Raw genomic sequence first — 21,518 nt, forward strand, 5'->3', positions numbered from 1 at the left:
AAATCATATGCAGAATAAAATCTACTGAATTAAGTTACTTGGCTATTCCACAGACTTCAGTGGAATCAAAATATTGTAATGTCAAATACATATCCAAAGAAGGCAGACATAAAATGCTGGAGTAACTCAGCAGGTGAGGCAGCATCTTTGGAGAAGGAATGGATGAGGTTTCAGGTCTAGACCCTTCTTCAGACTGATGCCAGGGGAGGGGGCGGGACAAAGGTAGAATGTTGTCAGAGACAGTGAGACTAGTGGGATACTGGAAAGGGGAAGGTGGTGGAGTGAGAGAAAGCAAGGGCTATCTGAAGTTAGAGAAGTCAATGTTCATACCTCTTGGGTGTAAACTACCCAAGAGAAATATGAGGTGCTGTTCCTCCGATTTGTGCTGGGCCTCACTCCAATAATGGACAGAAAAATCCAAAGAAAGCAGATATTTTCCCTTTTATTTCAGCTCAAACTGCATAACTAAGTTAATATTTATATTTCAAATTCATCGTGTTTACTCCAAAATCATGGCTGATCAATCTTTCCCTCTAAACCCCATCCTCCTGCCTTCTCCCCATAACCTTTGATACCTTAACTAATCGAGTAAATCTAATATACTTTTGAAAATAATTGAATGGAGGACAAGAGAGGACAGATCAGAATCAAATCTTATTTAACAGACAGACATCCTGCAAATGTAAACATGTTCATTCATGACAAAAACAGTAATATAACGAAACTCATAACTAGCAAGTCATTGAAAGCAAACATGACCATAAATGTTTGTTCTTTAGAATATGCCAGAAGCACAAGGTTAATTGAAACGTAAGACGAAAGGATTGAGAACAGGCCAAATTTATGGTACTAGAACTTCAGCTTGTAAATTCTAGTATGGACTGGTAGGTCTCTTATCATATTTTATTGTCACTCAGATCAATGCATTGTATTTAGTGAATTTTGGAAAGATTCTCTTCATTTTCCAAAATTTTTAAAAGTAATTGAATTGTATCATAGCATTTAAAGTCATACCTGTTAGATGTCAAACTAAAAATTCAAAAAATAGTCTGTTGAATGGACTAACTTGACCGATGTCCTTAGAGATTAAATTGTTAAGCTCCTTTCATACAAGTACAAAACAACCATAATGATAGATAAAAACTTAGCAAGAGAAATAACTCCTAAATTATTTTACTAAATATACAGCTAACACTATTTCTTCAACTATTTCAGTACAATTAACCAATATGGCATTCTTCCAAATGAAATCCATTTTTTTTTAAGTAGGAAGCTCATAATTGGTGCATGTTTATTCCCTAGAATTTCTGAAAATTCACATAACCATAGGCCCATTCATTAAGAAGAAAATCCGATTTAAAAAAGGGGACATGACATAAGACTGGCAGATGAACATAAAATGGTAATTTTAAAATGGGGAGAACAGACTACAGCTACTGGAATGTCGAGCATAAAACAAAGCGCTGAAGGAATTCAGCAGCCCAGGCAGCATCTATTGAGGTAAATGGACAGAGGTTTTGGGTTGGGACTCGTCTTCCGATAGTGGAGAAGAAAAAGTTGCAAAAGAGGAACGAGAGGTATTTTATAAACAATAAATTTAATCAACCTCCTAAAACTTCATTCTTACACTAATTTATAAGGACGAATCGATGAAGCCAATGATTTTTAAGCTAAATGATTAAACACCTAGTTCTCCAGTCTGTAGGATAACATTTACTTCAAGCAGAGATGGTCACACATCTTTTAGCATCCGATCGACCACCCAAGAATCGTAATCCCCACTTAAAAAATCTCTGCCAAGGCAGAAACTGATTTGTCAATTAAAGTTTCCAGACTAACTTGCTGCCTTTTTATGAGCTAAAGACATGAAAACAAGCAAGTAGATTATTACCACACGCTCTAGAGTTTGGTCAGCAAAAATCAAAATATACATACTGTTCGTAGGTCTGGTTCAAATTTGTATGCTCCACCTCCAGTGGCACAGAGAGTTGTGTGCAAACTTGAGAAGTGTTTGGCTTTTCCCATCTGAATAAATGCTGGCATGTTCTGTGTGGGAAATCTTATGAAATGCAAATTCCCTTTGTGTCCACAAATTGTCAAATCCTTCAGTTCAAGATGCACATCACGAATCCCTGTTGATCCATAAGCCACGTTAGAAGTCAAATATTTTCGTATGCTCCTCAGGTTTTCCACTTCCTCTTGCTCTTCCTCAGTAGTAATGTCTTTTGGCTCAAAGTAAACCAGTTTCACCAAAGTCCCACCAATATCCATGCCAAACCATGGAAAGGCTATTAAAGAAAATAAAGGCAACATTTCTAATCAGAGAAAAATCATAAACATGGTATTCCTGCTGAAACACAAGCAATAAGGACATGAATTTGACTCTTCAAGGCTTCTCCAACGTTCGAAACCATGGTTATTTTTCTATGCTAGCACCATTTCCCCACATTTTCTTGCACATCACCTGAATCTTAATCAATCAGCAATCAACCAATATGTTTTAGGTGATGTTTCCACTATAGAAACTTCCAAAGATATACAGCACAAGAGTGCTCCTTCTTTCCTAAATGGATTACCCATAATCTGAAAATGGTTTTGACTCCTCAGTGGAAGAAAAGATCCGTGCATCCAGTTTGTCATGCCATGTCAGGAATAACAGAAGATGATAGCAAAATTCAGCAAGTCACAGCAGTATGGAAAGAGAAAGAGTTAGTTTCCCTCATCAGAAGGAATGATCCCTTATCAGAACTGGGATGATGTGACAAACAAGGCAGTATCAATCTACAGGGAAAGGTGGATAGGATAAAGGCAATATCTCTGGCAGCAAGACCAGGTTTGGCATGGTCACCAAGTTCACATGGGAAGTTATGGAGAGAGAGCATGGTCGATTCCCAGCTTTTAAGGATAAACAGTTAGTGAGAGCACAGAGGAATAGTCGAGCTACAGAAAACATGAAATTCCTCACGCACATTGGGCCATGTTACAATGATGCCACAGGCAACAGACGAGAGAAGAGCGAGCATGAGAAGAGGAACAGGAAGCTCAGGACGATTCCTGTGGACTGAACAGTTGTGTGCCTCAAAGCTGCCACCCAACCTGTATTTGGTTTTGCCAATGTAAAAAAAACATTATTGTGAACACTAGATGCAGTACACCAGATTGGAAGTGCAAGGAATTACAGTATTCTTCATCTGGAAGGGCTGTTTGGATCCCTAGATCAGTGGTTCTCAAATGGGGGTACGTGAAGGCATTCCAGGGGGTACGTGAGATTTTTAAATATAGGCCTACACTCTTCCTGTTCATCCTCTCTTGCTGCCGCCCGCCGGCTCAGCGGGACGCCGGCTCCCCCCGGTGCTGCGCTGCCCCCGCCTCCACGGCCATCGCAGCCAGCCCGGGCTCACTAAGGCTCCGCTCCACATCCGCCCACATCGTGCTGCAACTCACCTTGCAAGTGGACCACGGGAAACTCAGCACCGGGGAGGCGTCACCGCCGAGTGTCTCACCCCAGGATTGAAACGTTCAGCGGCATTTCCTTTGGTGACCCGGCTGCTGTACTTTCTGTATGTCACTGGAAAGACTCAGCAAGCCAGGCAGCAACCCAATGCAGTACCTCCCCGCAAGGTCCAGCCTCCTCCCCGTTTTAAATAATCTAAAAACTTATGGAGTTGTGTTCACTATAACCAAAATTTTCTTCCACTGTTATGTCACCTGGTCAAGATCGTTTCTGAGTGCCGATGTGACAGTCTCCCTGTGATTTAACTCCTCAATCTATCCTCCCCCCCCCCCCCCCCCCCCTCACGGTCACATCTAAACTGGAGGGGAACAAATATCCTGGGAGGGAGATTTGCTAGCGTTACTCTTGAGGCAGAGGGTCCCATGCATAAATGAGGCAGAAGAGAAGTTGGGGGGCAGGTATTGTAGTCAAATAAAGTAAATTTAGTGGACAAGACAGGCAGGAGAACAGCAAAGTGAGAGACAGGACCAATGGGTTTAGAGTCTATCAGTTCCAAAGTTTAATAAATCAGGCACTGATGGCACAGTGTTCTGTTTTAAGTCTTTTTTTTTCAACCAGCTTTGCGCTGGTTATGGGGTACTTGGCTGAAAAAATATTTCACAGGGGGTACATCACTGAAAAAAGGTTGAGAACCACTGCCCTAGATGATGGAGAGGAAAGATGTGGAAATCTAATGGCTGCATGGTATATTTGCCTCAAGGGGAGTAATTAGTAGGGCTCGAGGAGAAGACAAGAGTCATAAAAGGAATCATGTGTGATGAGGGCAAAGACTTAAGAGGCAGAAAACTCTGAAGATGCTGTTGGCCAGCTTTTAAATGCAGTGAAGAGGAAGTCATGATTCAGGGAACGAGGTGCTATCTGGAGCCACATATGTGGAAAGTAAATTTTGGAGCAAATAGAAAAATTGGGAGAATCCTTAAATGGAAGCAGGGTTGGAGACAGTATAGTTAGGACCGCAAAGTAAACCTGCCTGGTTCCCGTACAAAAGAGGATGCGCTCCAGCTCCTCCAATTATGACAGACAGCGGCACTGACTTCACATAGAAACATAGAAATTAGGTGCAGGAGTAGGCCATTCGGCCCTTCGAGCCTGCACCGCCATTCAATATGATCATGGCTGATCATCCAACTCAGTATCCCGTACCTGCCTTCTCTCCATACCCCCTGATCACCTTAGCCACAAGGGCCACATCTAACTCCCTCTTAAATATAGCCAATGAACTGGCCTCAACTACCCTCTGTGGCAGAGAGTTCCAGAGATTCACCACTCTCTGTGTGAAAAAAGTTCTTCTCATCTCGGTTTTAAAGGATTTCCCCCTTATCCTTAAGCTGCGACCCCTTGTCCTGGACTTCCCTAACATCGGGAACTATCTTCCTGCATCTAGCCTGTCCAACCCCTTAAGAATTTTGTAAGTTTCTATAAGATCCCCTCTCAATCTTCTAAATTCTAGAGAGTATAAACCAAGTCTATCCAGTCTTTCTTCATAAGACAGTCCTGACATCCCAGGAATCAGTCTGGTGAACCGTCTCTGCACTCCCTCTATGGCAATATCATGAAGTCTCTGGAGAGACTTACCAAACAAAGATGGGGGTTGAGAACAATATCATCCACCTGCTCCAACGTTCCTATGCTCACCTGGATAAGCCGAGAAGCACCGAGAGTCATGTTTTTTTACTTCTCTAGTGATTTAACACCTTCCGGCCTGTACTGTTAGGGAGCAAACTGACAAAGATGCAGGTGGATGCTCCATTGGTGTCCTCGTTCACCAATTACCTGACTGGATGACAATATGTCAGGCTACAAAACTGTATCGGACATGGTAGTGGGCCCCACAGGGGACGGTCTTCTCTCCCTTCCTGTTCACCATCTACAACTCAGACCTCAGATATAACTCGGACTCCTGCCACCTACAGAAGTTTTCAGATGACTCTGCAATTGTGGGCTGCATCAGTGAGGGGAGGGAAGCCGAATACAGAGGTGTAGACAACGACTTTGTTGAGAGGTGTGGGCTGAATCACCTGCAGCTCAACACCGACAAGACTAAGGAGTTACGACTGAGGACTAAGGAGTTATGGTGGGCTTTACGAGATTCACATCTTCATCAATGGTGTAGATGTGCAGTTTACCAGGGAGTACAAACACCTTGGAGTGTACCTTGATAGTAAAGTGGACTGCTGAGGCCCTGTACAAGAAGGGACAGAGTCGGTTGTACTTTTTGAGAAGGCACCACTCTTTCAATGTCTGCAGTAAGATGCTGCAGATGTTCTACCAATCGGTGGTACCCAGTGCCACCTTCTTCACTGCTGTGTGCAGGGCAGGAGGGCGAAAGCCACAGACGCCAATAGGATTAACAAACTCATCAGGAAGGCTGGGTCCATCCTGTGGGCGGAGTTGGACTCAAGGGAGGTGGTCTGGGAGGGGAGGATGCTCCTCAAACTGCGGAGCATCTTGGACACCCCCTCCATGACACAATGGTCAACCTGAGGAGTACCTTCAGAAACAGATTGGTTCCACCAAGAAGCAGTACAGAGCACCACAGGAGACCCTTCTTCCCTGTGGCTATCATAGAAACATAGAAAATAGGTGCAGGAGTAGGCCATTCGGCCCTTCGAGCCAATGTGATCATCCAACTCAGTATCCCGTACCTGCCTTCTCTCCATACCCCCTGATCTGTTTAGCCACAAGGGCCACATCTAACTCCCTCTTAAATATAGCCAATGAACTGGCCTCAACTACCTTCTGCAGGAGAGAATTCCAGAGATTCACCACTCTCAGTGTGAAAAAAGTTTTCCTCATCTCGGTCCTAAAAGATTTCCCCTTATCCTTAAACGGTGACCCAACATCGGGAACAATCTTCCTGCATCTATCAAACTGCACTCCTTCTCCCCTTCTGTCGTGGGGTAAACTGACCTACTCCGCCCACCCCAGCCCCCTCCTGCACATCCCCAATCCTTTCCACTAGTCATTTTAATTTGTGTTTTATGACTGTTAGCAGATCAATTTCCCTCCTGGGATAAAGAAAGTTCTATTGTATCGTAAGCATTAGCCAAAATGGAGAGATCCAGACCCAGAAGGAAAGAGGCAGATGGACAATGTGAAGGCAAGAGGACATTATGAAAGCAGAAGCACAATGGAAATTTAGTTTAATTTAGAGATACAGTGCAGAAACAGGCCCTTTAGCCCACTGAGTCCACAACGAACAGCGATCTGCGCATACTAACGCTATCCTACACACACAAGGGACAATTTACAATTTCACCAAGCCAATTTACCTATAAACCGCAACATCTTTGGAGTGTAGGAGGAAACGGGAGATCATTATGACCTTGCACGGACTAACCCGGAGAGCTTCTAGCTCCAAAATATATAACAGTCTGGGGAGATGGATGGGGAGGAGACACGGATCAGCGGTGCGGCGATCCTTCGACAGGGGGAGCCAATGTCACACAAAGGTGCCGGGGGGGGGCAAGGAATATCGCTGGGAAAGTAGCGGTGAAGATTGAGGGAGTGAATGAGGGAATAAACAACAGGGAGGGAGAAGAAGTTGATTGAAAGATTGGGATAAGAACACAATAAGCAATGGGGCAATGTGCACTCGGTGGGCCGAATGGTCTGTTTCTGTGCTGGATCTCTTCATAGAGGCACCAGGCCCCTCAAGCCATTCAATATGATCACAGATTATTTCACGCCTCAACTCCTCAATAGAGCAAGAGGAGGGAGTGGCAGGATAAAGAGGCTGGTGGAGAGGAAGAGGAAAGAGGGAGAGGTGAAAGGGCCAGGAAGGAGATGCAAGGGTGAGGGTGCAATGGAGTGACAGGGTAAGAGAGTCAGGAGGGTATAGAATAAGGAGAGGTCAGGGGGAGTGGGGTGGGGAGAGAGAGACAGACAGAAGAGGAACCAAGGAGGGCAGTTTGAGTCGGAGAGTGGTGAATGTTTAGTCAGAGGGTGGTGAATGTGGAGTTATTTGCCGCAGAGGGCAGTGGAGGCCAGGTGGAGGGAAAAAGCCAGAACGGGGTTCTGATTTTGGATGATCATATTGAATGGCGGTGCTGGCTCAAAGGGCCGATTGGCCTACTTCTGCACCTATTTTCTATGTTTCAATGCAAATCAGTGGATATATTTATGGCAGAGATAGATAGATTTTTGATTAATACGGTGTCGGAGGTTACTGCGAGAAGGGAGAAGAATGGGGTTACGAGGGAGAGATAGATCAGCCATGATTAAATGGCAGAGTAGGCTTGATTGGCCAAATTCTATTCCTATCACTTATGGTCCCGGAGAAATCCCACGCAGGTCACGGGGAGAACATACAAACTCCGTACAGACAAGCACCCACAGTCAGGATCGCACCTGGGTCTCTGGCGTTGTAAGGCAGCAACTCTATCACTGTGCCGCCATGCTAGTTGGCAGTGAGGAAATTAAGTCTCCACTAGTATTGGAAATAGCACCAATACAATTGAGTTACCAGCAATTAAAGGTGAAACACACCCCCTCACACGAGGAGTGAAACATACCTCATGAACCTCAAAGACCATCATAGCTTGACCCCATAATTCCTATAATAATCCCTTCACCTTCGATCTTTTGATCTTCGTGGAGTTGAAGTTGCTCAATGAGTGGACCGCTCAGCAAAAAAAATAACTTTGAGATATATTTACAGATTCAGAATGTAGACAGTCTACTTGATCCTGCTTCATGCACCAAATTCATCATCCTTAATACTTGTCTGATGAATCTTTGCAGAAATCTATGGAAATTGCATATTTTGTTTTTGGTAATGTAAAATATCCACACACCATACTATGTGCTAAGATTATTCATTTCATCAATTCTAGTGACTGTTATTTATATTATTGAAGGCAAATTAAGAGGCTTCAGTATGTACTCAGGTGAGAGTTTGTACATATTTCTTGAAAAATGCCCAAAAGGTAAGTATAATGAAAAATAAAATGGCTGGTCATAGGGCAGCAGAACAGTAGAGTTGCTGCCTTACAGCATCAGAGATCCCAGTTCAATCCTTACCACGTGTGCTGTTTGTACATTCTCCCCCTGACCTACTTGTGTTTTTTCTGGATCTCCGGTTTTCAACCACACGCCAAATATGTACAGGTTTGTAGGTTAATTGACTTGGTAAAATTGTAAAACAAACGAAAATTAGAAAATATATGCTCTAGTGTTTTTAGCTGAAATACTAAAGGGTAAAGATTCTAAGTTCATGAAATTCCAAAGACAGTGAAGAAAATGTCTTCCTTCCACTCTTTCCAACCTTGCTCCAACACCCCCATTTTATCAATTACACAAAGATTTATCCATTTTCACGCATTAGATTCCATGTAATGATGTCTATTGCATTCCCTTGTGCTTAATAATCATAATTGTTGACAAAAATGAATGGAAAACTGAAGTCAGAATTAACTTTACAGCAATGTATGAACTACCATGAAGTGAATTCAAAATTGCTCAAACGTTAACTGATTACACTACAGGGAGATCTGATAATGGACATGTATTGAACATAATTCACAACAGGAATTAATTTTTCCATTTTACAAACGTTAACTGATTACACTACAGGGAGATCTGATAATGGACATGTATTGAACATAATTTACAACAGGAATTAATTTTTACATTTCAGCCAGCCATTCAACAAAAAACAGGATTCATTCTGAATAATATATGAACAAAGATTTCAAAACGAGCCCAGGTAATGAAAATAAAATTGAAAATGACAATATTGTGTTATGGATCACCAACCTGCTCATCATAGTTTTGATGTACTTAAATTTTAATCACACGGAATAGCCCATTCAATTGCAAATGTTGGAAAACTTATTTAGGATGAAATTAGATTCAAACATTCAAACAATGAAAAAAAAAATATTCCCATATCAAAGCAATATCTAGAATGGGTCACAGACAAATATTGTAAAATTTGGAAACATGGGTATTTGGATCAGCAAGCACGACAAATTGTAAACCTACTGGCACATTCTAGCTGGCAATTACTGTTCTATCACCGGAATAAAACAGAAAAAGGTAGAAATTGTCAGGAACTCAAGTATCATCTTGATAAAAACAATTAACGTTTCAGACCTTTGTGCCATTTCTCTTTCTCCCTTGAGATGCTGCTTTAACAAGACAGTGCATTTCAGTGTTTTCTGTTATACATGAGTATATAAGTTGGGAAGTTAGGTTGCAGTTGTATAAGACGTGAGGATATTGTGCACAGTTCTGGCCACCATATTACAGAAAATATGTTGTCAAGCTGGAAAGGGTACACCATACAGATAATAAATCTGACAGGCAGGTTTGCCACTGCTACACGGGTGGTTTTAATCTGAATAAGGAGGGGTGGGGGTGTCAAATGGGATAGTCGAGGATGGAGTTAAAGGGAAAGGGCTTTTCTTGGTTTCTTGGTCCTCCAAAATATTCCAAATGGAATTTAAACTGGAGGTTTCTTAAATGTGTGAGCGAAGAGACAGAGGGGTGTAAAATGAGGGTAGAAGCAGTAGGTAGCAAGGTGAAAAGTAAAAGTGGCAGGCAGACAAAACCACGGCAAAAATCAAAAAGGGCCACCTTTCAAGATAATTGTATAAGGATGCTAGGAGGACAGCAAGGTGACTTGGATAGGCTGGGTGAATGGGCAAAAGCATGGCAGATGCAGTATAATGTGGATAAATGTGAGGTTATCCACTTTGGTGGCAAAAACAGGAAAGGGCTTTTCTTGGTTTCTTGGTCCTCCAAAATATTCCAAATGGAATTTAAACTGGAGGTTTCTTAAATGTGGATGCATTAGTGATAATTTTTCAAAACTCTTTAGATTCTGGAGTAGTTCCTGAGGATTGGAGGGGAGCTAATGTAACCCCGCTTATTAAAAAGGGAGGGAGAGAGAAAACAGGGAATTACAGACCAGTTAGTCTAACATCAGTAGTGGATAAACTGCTAGAATAAGTCAAGATGGGATAGCAGCACATTTGGAAAGTGGAGAAATCATTGGACAAAGTCAACATGGATTTATGAAAGGTAAATCATGTCTGACGAATGTTATAAAACATTTTCAAGGATGTCATTAGTGGAGTGGATAAGGGAGAACCAGTGGATGTGTTATATCTGGACTTTCAGAAGACTTTCAACAAGGTCCCACATAAGAGATTAGTATACAAACTTAAAGCACACGGTATTGGGGGTTCAGTATTGATGTGGATAGAGAACTGGCTGGCAGACAGGAAGCAAAGCGTAGGAGTAAACGGGTCCTTTTCAAAATGGCAGGCAGTGACTAGTGGGGTACCGCAAGGCTCAGTGCTGCGACCCCAGCTATTTACAATATATATTAATGATTTGGACGAGGGAATTGAATGCAACATCTCCAAGTTTGCGGATGATACGAAGCTGGGGGGCAGTGTTAGCTGTGAGGAGGATGCTAGGAGGACAGCAAGGTGACTTGGATAGGCTGGGTGAATGGGCAAAAGCATGGCAGATGCAGTATAATGTGGATAAATGTGAGGTTATCCACTTTGGTGGCAAAAACAGGAAAGTAGACTATTATCTGAATGGTGGCCGATTAGGAAAAGGGGAGATGTAAAGAGACCCGAGTGTGTTGGTACACCAGTCATTGAAAGTAGGCATGCAGGTGCAGCAAGCAGTGAAGAAAGCGAATGGTATTTTAGCATTTATAGCAAAAGGATTTGAGTATAGGAACAGGGAGGTCCTACTGCAGTTGTGGAAGGCCTTGGTGAGACCACACCTGGAGAATTACGTACAGTTTTGGTCTCCTAATCTGAGGAAAGACATTCTTGCCAAAGAGGGAGTACAGAGAAGGTTCACCAGACTGATTCCTGGGATGTCAAGTCTTTCATATGAAGAAAGACTGTATAGACTTGGCTTTTACTCGCTAGAATTTAGAAGATTGAGGGGGGATCTTATAGAAACTTACAACATTCTTATGGGGTTGTACAAGCTAGATGCAGGAAGATTGTTCCTGATGTTGGGGAAGTCCAGAACAAGGGGTCACAGTTTAAGGATAAGGGGGGAAATCTTTTAGGACCGCGATGAAGAAATCATTTTTCACACAGACAGTGGTGAATTTCTGGAATTCTCTGCCATAGAAGGTAGTTGAGGCCAGTTCATTGGCTATATTTAAGAGGGAGTTAGATGTGGCCCTTGTGGCTAAAGGGATCAGGGGGTATGGAGAGAAGGCAGGTACAGGATACTGAGTTGGATGATCAGCCATGATCATATTGAATGGCGGTGCAGGCTCGAAGGGCCGAATGGCCTACTCCTGCACCTAATTTCTATGTTTCTATGTAATAGGTGACGTTTCAGGTCGCGACATCACCCATTCCTTTTCTCCAGAGATGCTGCCTGTCCCGCTGAGTTAATCCATCATTTTTTTGTCTACTTCGATTTAAACCAGCATCTGCAGTTCTTTCCTACACAAGGGTACAGAGAAGATTCATGAGGATGTTTCCAGGACTAGAGGGTCTAGGGAGAGGTTAACTAGGCTGGGACTCTATTCCCTGGAACACAGGAGGATGAGGGGTGATCTTATAGAGCTGTATAAAAACATGAGAGGAATAGATCGGGTAGATGCACACTCTCTTGTCCAGAGTAGGTGAATTAAGGACCGTAGGACATAGGTTGTTAGGTTGTCAGAGCAATCTCATTTTAACCACCCATTCTTTCCATGCTGGTCTCTCGCACATGCTCATCAATTCAACCCCAAATCTCCCACACCAACCAACAGTTCGGTTATTTAGCTGCTGTAAATCACCCCAACAACCAGTCCATCGTTCGGATATGGGATAAACATGAGCACACAGGTGAAAAGTGCAAACTTCTCAGAGTACTGGGAGTTAGCATAAAACCCGGGTTGTTGGAATTACAAGCAACTAAGCAATCTGAGCTTCAAGAATGCGTTTCTGCCCATTTCATCTTTACTATAATTTGAGATCAAAAATCCAACACAGCTGATATAAAATGACTACGGAGACAGATTTCTGACCATTTACAACCCTTTACATTAGGAAACATTACCTTTATTCCCAATGACATACCCCATATGCCTGGTCTTATCAATTGAACATAGATTTTCTTCACTAAACACCATAAGAAAATTGAGATTATTACTATTAATCAGCTTTCCTCACTCAACTTCCTACATAATTAAGACATTATTGACTGTAGATTAAATCTAGTCTGTTGAAGAATCAAGGTTCATAACAGCACCTGTCCTTCCCTCCCCAGATGCCTGACCTGCTGAGTTCCTCCTGCACTATGTTTTGATCTTCAAAATTCCCCAGGCTTCAATGGTTTTGAACGTCTGCTTCCACATCCTTAAATATGGGTATCAAAATTATTATTCCAGTAACAAAACAAGAACAAACCCCCCCCCCCCCCCCCCCCATATCACACAGTGAAATGCAAGATAACTACTCCAAAAACATTTTTTTTTTAAAACAAAGATGATGGAGCACTTATCCCTGATGTGCTTTTAGACTGCCTGAACAAAATAATTGGAATTTATGAGTAAGAGGGACAGTAAACTGAAATAAATTCATATGTGGCATCAAGACCCTCCACCACCCCTCTCTCATCACCCATTCAGTCTCCCCAGCAAACCAACCCCACACACCAAACTCACCCCCATGCCTGGGCATCCCGCCACCCTGAACCACCACCTCAGACACACCTGAAGAAGGCTCTCGACCCGAAACGTCACCGATTCCTTCGCTCCATAGATGCTGCCTCACCCGCCAAGTTTCTCCAGCATTTTTGTCTAACTCAGGCACATCGGGCCCTACCCCCGGGCACCCACCCACCAGCACCACGAACACCCACCTACATCACCTCACCCCACTCAAGCAACCTGGGCATCCCGGACCCCCCTCCCCTGAACATCCACAGACCCCATAGAACAGGCTCCATGCACATCCACCCACGGGTACCCGACCTCCATGTATTCCATGTACCACCCCCACCTCATACACCCAGGACCCCAACCCACAGCAACCCAGCTGCCATTGAACAACTCGCGTCCAGGCACCACAGACACCTGTACCAGCCCCCACCCCCCCACAAACTCGGGCACCCAAGACCCAAGATCCCACTCACGGGCACCCACCCACCTTGAACCGGCCCTTCGTTAACCTGAACGCCCACCCAGTCACCCCAAACACCCACAGTCACCCCAAACACCCACACCCACCCACCCCAACACCCACCCACCCCAGTCACCCCAAACACCCACCCACAGTCACCCCAAACACCCACCCAGTCACCCCAAACACCCACACCCACAGTCACCCCCAAACCCACCCACCTCACAGTCACCTCAAACACCCCACCCACAGTCACCTCAAACACCCACCCACAGTCACCCCAAACACCCACCCACAGTCACCTCAAACACCCACCCACAGTCACCCCAAAACCCACCCACCCCAACACCCACAGTCACCCCAAACACCCACCCCAGTCACCCCAAACACCCACCCACAGTCACCTGAAACACCCACAGTCACCCACAAACACCACCCACAGTCACCTCAACACCCACCCACAGTCACCCCCAACCCACCCACAGTCACCCCAAACACCCACTCACAGTCACCCCAAACACCCACCCACAGTCACCCCAAACACCCACCCACAGTCACCCCAAACACCCACCCCAGTCACCCCAAACACCCACAGTCACCCCAAACACCCACCCACAGTCACCCCAAACACCCACCCACAGTCCCTGAGGATTCCCTCCCCCACCCTCAATCACTCAGTCCCACGACCCAGGCGCCGGTCCCTCGACACTCACGGGGTCTGTTCTTCTTGGCCGATTCCCGGCGCTGCTGTTGCTGTTGTTGTTGTTGTTGTTGCGGCTGCCGGTTGTTGCTGTTGCTGCTGCTGTTGCCCGGCACCGTGTCCTTGCCTCCAGCCGCTCGGCCCGGTTGGAGGCCGGATCCCGGCGCCGGCTTGTGTGGAGGGAGGGGAGCCGGCGGCCGGTCCGCGGCCCTGCACTGGTCTTCACCCTCCTGACTCGCGCCGCCGCCATGGTAACCGTTGACCACCGGCTCGCTGTCCATCGCTGGGTCGGGCCGGTCCCCGCCGCCGCCGTCAAGCTGCAGCAGATGTATAGGATGAGTTAAGCAGCAGCAGCAGCAGCAGCAGCCCGCTGGGTGGCCACGGGCCCGCCGGCCATTACCCTCCGTCACCGCCTCCGTCACCGCCCCATCGACCACGCACCCGCCCTCCACCGGAAACGGAAGGTGACTGACACCCCCTTCATCCAATCAGCGCCCGGGACAGGCCGCGCCCCCACCAATCAGAACAAGGGGGCGGGTTCACCTTGCTGTAAAACCACACATTAAACAACTTTAAACGGCTATGTGCGGGTTTTTAAGACGGCAAACACGCAAACCTAATGACAGATGGTGGCGAGGCGGCTCCCAACGGTGATAACCTAAGGTGAAATTGCTTTAAAACACGGTTTTGGTACCACCGCGCTGCCGCTCCGGATGTTGCTTGTGATTGACGCTCGGGGGAACCAATAGTGAAGCCCGGTCCCGGCCCCTCGCGCCGCTTCCCAGCCAATCAGCGGGCGGAGCGGAGCGGAGTGGGCGGGTGCTGCTGATCATCGTCGGTCAACCGTCGTCATGGAGGCGCCTGTGGTCCCGGTTATGGTCGTGTCGGGGTCGTGTCATGGTCGTGTCATGGTCGTGTCATGGTCGTGTCGGGGTCGTGTCATGGTCGTGTCTTCGGGGGCCGTGTCATGGTCGTGTCGGGGTCGGGTCATGGAGGCGCCTGTGGTCCCCGTAATGGTCGTGTCGGGGGGGCCGTGTCATGTTCGTGTCGGGGCCGTGTCATGGTCGTGTCGGGGTCGTGTCATGGTCGAGTCATGGCCGTGTCATGGTCGTGTCGGGGCCGTGTCATGGGTCGTGTCGGGGTCGTGTCGGGGTCGTGTCATGGTCGTGTCGGGGCCGTGTCATGTTCGTGTCGGGGCCGTGTCGGGGTCGTGTCGGGGCCGTGTCATGGAGGCGCCTGTGGTCCCGGTAATGGTCGTGTCGGGGTCGTGTCGGGGCCGTGTCACGGTCGTGTCGGGGCCGTGTCACGGTCGTGTCGGGGCCGTGTCATGTTCGTGTCGGGGCCGTGTCATGGTCGTGTCGGGGTCGTGTCGTGGAGGCGCCTGTGGTCCCGGTAATGGTCGTGTCGGGGCCGTGTCATGGTCGTGTCGGGGCCGTGCAGCTCAGCGGCGTGTCTTGTAGTGCAGCGCCTGGGGCACAGGGGAGGGTGAACACCCGGCGATGGGGGCGTGGGTTGACAGGGTGGGGGCGGGACGACACGATGGCGATCAGCTGATATGCGGCTGCAGCAGCAACGTCGCCGACCGGCTGCTTCCTCTGTCCCCTCCATGTCCATCCACCCCGCACAGAGCTCCTCTCCCCCCTTACACCACCCCCTCTCCCCCCTTACACCAACCACCTCCTCTCCCCCCTTACACCCAACCCCCTCTCTCCCCCTTACACCACCCCCCTCCCCCTACACCCCCCCTCCCCCCCTTACACCACCCCCTCTCTCCCCCCTTACACCACCCCCTCCCCCCCTTACACCCCCCCCTCTCCCCCTTACACCACCCCCCCTCCACCTTACACCACCCCCTCCTCTCCCCCTTACCACCCCCTCTCCCCCCCTTACACCCCCCCCCTCTCCCCCCTTACACCACCCCCTCTCCCCCCTTACACCACCACCCCCTCTCCCCCTTACACCACCCCCTCTCCCCCTTACACCACCACCCTCTCCCCCCCTTACACCACCCCCTCTCCCCCCTTACACCAACCACCCCCTCTCCCCCCTTACACCACCCCCTCTCCCCCCCTTACACCACCCCCTCTACCCCCCCTTACACCACCCCCTCTCCCCCCCTTACACCACCCCCCTCTCCCCCTTACACCACCCCCTCTCCCCCCCTTACACCACCCCCTCTCCCCCCCTTACACCACCCCCCTCCCCCCCTTACACCACCCCCCTCCCCCCCTTACACCACCCCCCCCCCCTTACACCCCCTCCCCCCTCACCCCCCTCTCCCACCACCACCCCCTCTCCCCCCTTACACCACCCCCCTTCCCCCCTTACACCACCCCTCTCCCCCCCTTACACCACCTCCCTCTCCCCCCCTTACACCACCCCTCTCCCCCCCTTACACCACCCTCCCCCCCCCTCTCCCCCCCCCTTACCACCCCCTCTCCCCCTTACACCACCACCCTCTCTCCCCCTTACACCACCCCCCCTCTCCCCCCCTTACACCACCCCCCTCTCCCCCTTACACCACCCCCTCCTCTCCCCCCTTACACCACCCCCTCTCCCCCCTTACACCACCCCCTTACACCCCCCCTCTCCCCCCTTACACCACCCCCTCTTCCCCCCCATACTCCACCTCCTGCCCCCCTTACACCCCCCCCCGCCCCCCCCTTACACCACCCCCCCTTCCCTGTAACATTCCCTGCCCCTTACATCGACTCCCTCCCCTGCCCCCATTCTTGCACTCCCCTCCCTTCCACTCCCCCCCATTCCCCACTACTCCACTCCACTCCATTCCTGCACTTGCATCCCCCACTCCCCCATTCCCTCTCCCTATCCTTTCCACCCTCACATCCGCCCCACTCCCACATCCCTCCCTCGCCCTATCCTTTATATCCCTCCACTCCCCCATCACATCTCTTACATCCCCTCACTCCCCCACCCATCCCTTACATCCCCTCGACTAATCCCATCCCCCCCCTCCACTACCCCATCCCTTCCACTCCCCCACCCATTCCTTGCATCCCTTCCACTCCCCATCCCCTCCCCTTACATGACCTCCACTCCCTCACCCCACCCCCTTCACTCCTCCGCTCCCACCGTACATCCCTAACATCACCTCCAATCGCCCCACCCATCCTTTACATGCCCACCACTACCTCATCCCATCCGTTACATCCCCTTAACTCCCCCCGCCCAAACCATACACCCCCTGTACTTATATCCACTCATCCCACCCATCTCTTCGCTCCATCCTCACATCCCACCCCTTGCATCCCCTCCAATTATATCCTCTCCATTTCCCCCTCCCCTTACATCCTTTCCCCTTATTTTTTCCTCTCGTTCCACTCCCATCCTTTCCTGTCCCATCCCCTCGCCTTCCACCCTTGTTCCAGTGGTATCTTCTAGTCCTGGCAGGCAGCACCCATTCCAGGCAAGGCCGATCTGTAATGGTGCCACCGGACTGCCAGAATGATTTTGAAAGGTCCCTGACCCGAAATGTTGCTTGTCAATTCCCCCATGTTCATTAGTTATAAGACCCTCCACAGATGCTGTCTGACCCACGGTTACTCCAGCATTTTGTGTTTTGCTCAAGATTCTGTCATTAAAGATTTAATAGGAACCTGAGAGATTCAATAACAGGGTGGTGAGTGTACAGAACGAGCTGCCAGAGGAGGTAGTTGAGCCAGGTACTATCACAACAGTTGAGAAACATTTAGATAGGCACATGGATTGGATAAAGGTTTAGTAGGATATGGGCCAAACGCAGGCAGCTGGGACTAGTAGATGGGACATGTTGGCTGTTGTGAGCAAGTTGGGGTGAGGGGCCTGTTTCCATGCTGTATGACTATCTGCAGTTCCTTGTGTTGTGGAAAGATTCAGCAGCTTTGAAACCCATTCCTTAGACAACCCCACATTCAGATATAGATTTACGCATAGGTTTAATGGCATAGACTCGTACCCATGCCACATATCCCTCCAAACATTTACTTTCCATTTTGTGCAGCCAGTATGAAGTTTGCATGTAAATAAAGTGCTCAAAAAGACTTTTGGCACATTGGCCTTCATCAGTCAGTATATTGTGTATCGAAGTTGGGAGGTCATGTTACAGTTCTATAAGACGTTGGTGAGACTGCGTTTAGAATATTGTGGTCAGTTCTGGGCTCCATGTTACAGGAAAAGATATTGTCAAGCTTGAAAGGGTTCAGAAAAGATTTACAAGGATGTTGCCAGGACTAGAGGGTGTGGGCTGTAGGGAGAGGTTGAGTCGGCTGGGTCTCCATTCCTTGGAGCGCAGGAGGATGAGGGGTGATCTTATAGAGGTGTACAAAATCATGAGGGATTAAGTCGGGTAGATGCACAGAGATTCTTGCCGAAAGTAGGGGAATCGAGGACCAGAGAACATAGGTTCAAGGTGAAGGGGAAAAGATATAAAAGGAACCCGAGGGGTAATTTTTTCCACACAGAGGGTGGTGGGTGTATGGAACAAGGTGCCAGAGAAGGTAGTTGAGGCTGGGACTATCCTGCCGTTTTGGAAACAATTAGACTGGTACATGGAGAGGTCAGGTTTGGAGGGATATGGAACAAGCGCAGGCAGGTGGGACTAGTGTAGCTGGAACGCGTTGGCCGCTGTGGGCAAGTTGGGCCGAAGGGCCTGTTTCCACACTGTATCAGTATGACTATGTTATTCCAGACAATAAAACATAACAACTTCTGTGGTTAGAGATCTGAAATAAGAAGGAAATGCTAAATATATCCACCATGCCAGGTAATATTCACAGCAGACGTCACCACAGCTGCCGCTGACCGCATTGTGTTGATATTCTACAAGATCGGCCTGGAAAAGACCTGAACAATGATAATGGAACGAGCGGAACATGATGCCAAGTTAAACTAATGTTTTCCTGCACATAATTCATGTCCCTCCTTTCCCTGTATATCCATGTGCCCATCCAAAAGGCTCTTAAACGCCACAATTGTATCTGTCTCCACTACAGTCCCTGGCAGCATGTTTCGGGCACCAACCACTGTTTGTGTATAAAATTTGACCCACACATTTTCTGTAAACTTTGCCCCTCTCACCTTAAAGCTATGCCCTCTAATATTTGACATTTCCACCTTGGGGGAAAAAGGTTCTGACTGTGTCCTATTTGTATCTCTCATAATTCTACAGAGATTTATTTAGAGCAGATTTGAAGGGGTATTTTTTTCACTCGGGAGATCATGCAGGTCTGGGACATGGTGGAGGCAGAAATACTATTCATATTTCATAAGATCCTGGCGAAGAGCTTCCTGTTTAACAAATCGTTTAGAAGACTGGATTCCCAGCAACGGTGGCCTCCCTCCCTAATCAATTGAAATCTTAACCTTAAAATGTTTTATCCTTAAGAGGATTAAAAGGTAAATGAGGGACTTTGGGATGGAAGATCAAAGGAGGGAAAGGAGCCGGATGATGGGAAGGGTGAGAGATAGTCAAAGAAATGAGAGCGCGGCGGGGTCGTTAGTTTTTAACCGCAGTGGTTCTATACTTAGCTGAATGTCCCACACACGGCTCCTCACAACAACACTGATTGTTTATCCATTAATGTCCCAGAGATTGATCATTGAGGTGGATTATGGCAGCTGCAATAAATTTGTTTTTGTGCTTATTGGATATGGTTATTGTTCTTCTAGGTATTTTTGTAGTAATTCTTCCCTCCCTCTCTCTGTTTAGTACTGACATGCCCTAATGAAATACTATGCGATTTACTTTACCAAACAAGTTTTATACACTTATAACATTCAGGGGAAACTGTTTTGTGCCAAGCGCCTTCCAACAAATCTCTTTTGAACTTCTTGGCGCAGCGATAGAGTTGCTACCTTATGCCAGCAGAGACACAAGTTTGATCCTGACTACAGGTGCTGTCTGTATGGAGCTTGTATGTTCTCCGTGACCACGTGGATTTTCTCTGGGTGCTCCAATTTCCTCACACACTCTAAAGACTTATAGGTTAACTGGCTTCTATACATTGTAAAAATTGTCCCTAGCGTGTATGAAAGTGCCAGTGTACGGGGTGATCACTGATCAGCGCAGCAGTGGGTTGAAAGGTGTGTTTCCACACTGTATCTCTATAGTCTGAAGTCTAAACTAATGACCCATGAACAAAGTAGCAATAATGAAGATAGTTTGAAGACATGTACTCACCGCAGTCATAATTATTTACTGGATTAACCCGACCCAGTCCTCCACTTCAACTTCAGATTTGTGTTGTATGGTATCAGAAGGCAGATCGGTAACAGTGGCTGGAGGCATATGAACCATTTTCTCTGCCATTGATAATGTATCTAAAAGTGAAAGAATAAAATAATCAAGGGATATGGGGAGAAGGCAGGCACGGGTTACTGATTAGACATAGAAACATAGAAAATAGGTGCAGGAGTAGGCCATTCGGCTCTTCGAGCCTGCACCGCCATTCAATATGATCATGGCTGATTATCCACCTCAGATTGTGGATGATCAGCCATGATCACAATGAATGGTGGTGCTGGCTCGAAGGGCCAAATGACCACCTCCTGCACCGATTTTCTATGACCAGGAACATAAATCACAACCATTAGTTCACTGGACCTCACCAATGACAGTGCCTCAGTTGAAAAAAAACCCAATCCATTTAAAGAACAGTCATGGATGTGTAGTAAATGTTGCCCTTGCCAGCAGTCCCAACATTTTGTGAACAAATAAGTTAACATATTTTGAATTCTCTGGTGTTACGGTTAAGCTACTCTGCCTGTTAAATAAATGTAAATATTGAGTATAAAAAAATATCTTGTGTTTTATTGTGTATTATAAAATGATGAGAGGGATAGACAGAGTTGACGTGGAAAAGTTTTTCCCACTGAGAGTAGGGAAGATTCAAACAAGGGGACATGACATGAGAATTAAGGGACTGAAGTTTAGGGGTAACATGAGGGGGAACTTCTTTACTCAGAGAGTGGTATCTGTGTGGAATGAGCTTCCAGTGAAGGTGGTGGAGGCAGGTTCGTTTTTATCATTTAAAAATAAATTGGACAGTTATATGGATGGGAAGGGAATGGAGGGTTATGGTCTGAGCGCAGGTATATGGGACTAGGGGAGATTATGTGTTCGGCACGGACTAGAAGGGTCGAGATGGCCTGTTTCCGTGCTGTAATTGTTATATGGTTATATGGTTATTATCCTTCATCCAACTGA

General features: G+C 47.2%; 1 protein-coding gene across 2 annotated transcripts in view; it reads right to left on the reverse strand.

Moving 5' to 3' along the window:
* Nucleotides 1–20,634, reverse strand: part of LOC129703299 (pantothenate kinase 2, mitochondrial-like) — a 33,175-nt gene extending 12,541 nt beyond the window's left edge. The window contains exons 1-2 of one of the 2 annotated variants that reach the window (XM_055645689.1): nucleotides 20,493–20,634; nucleotides 1,936–2,288 (exon numbers count right to left, since the gene is read on the reverse strand). In XM_055645689.1, the coding sequence (XP_055501664.1) occupies nucleotides 1,936–2,271 (336 nt within the window). In that variant the 5' untranslated portion in view covers nucleotides 2,272–2,288; nucleotides 20,493–20,634. Of the gene's footprint in view, nucleotides 1–1,935; nucleotides 2,289–14,327; nucleotides 14,791–20,492 lie in introns of those variants that run through there. The other variant, XM_055645762.1, reaches the window with a different exon arrangement.
* Between the last annotated feature and the right edge of the window lie 884 nt (nucleotides 20,635–21,518).

Source organism: Leucoraja erinacea, chromosome 1 (genome assembly GCF_028641065.1).
Source record: "Leucoraja erinacea ecotype New England chromosome 1, Leri_hhj_1, whole genome shotgun sequence".
Lineage (NCBI taxonomy): Eukaryota > Metazoa > Chordata > Chondrichthyes > Rajiformes > Rajidae > Leucoraja > Leucoraja erinaceus.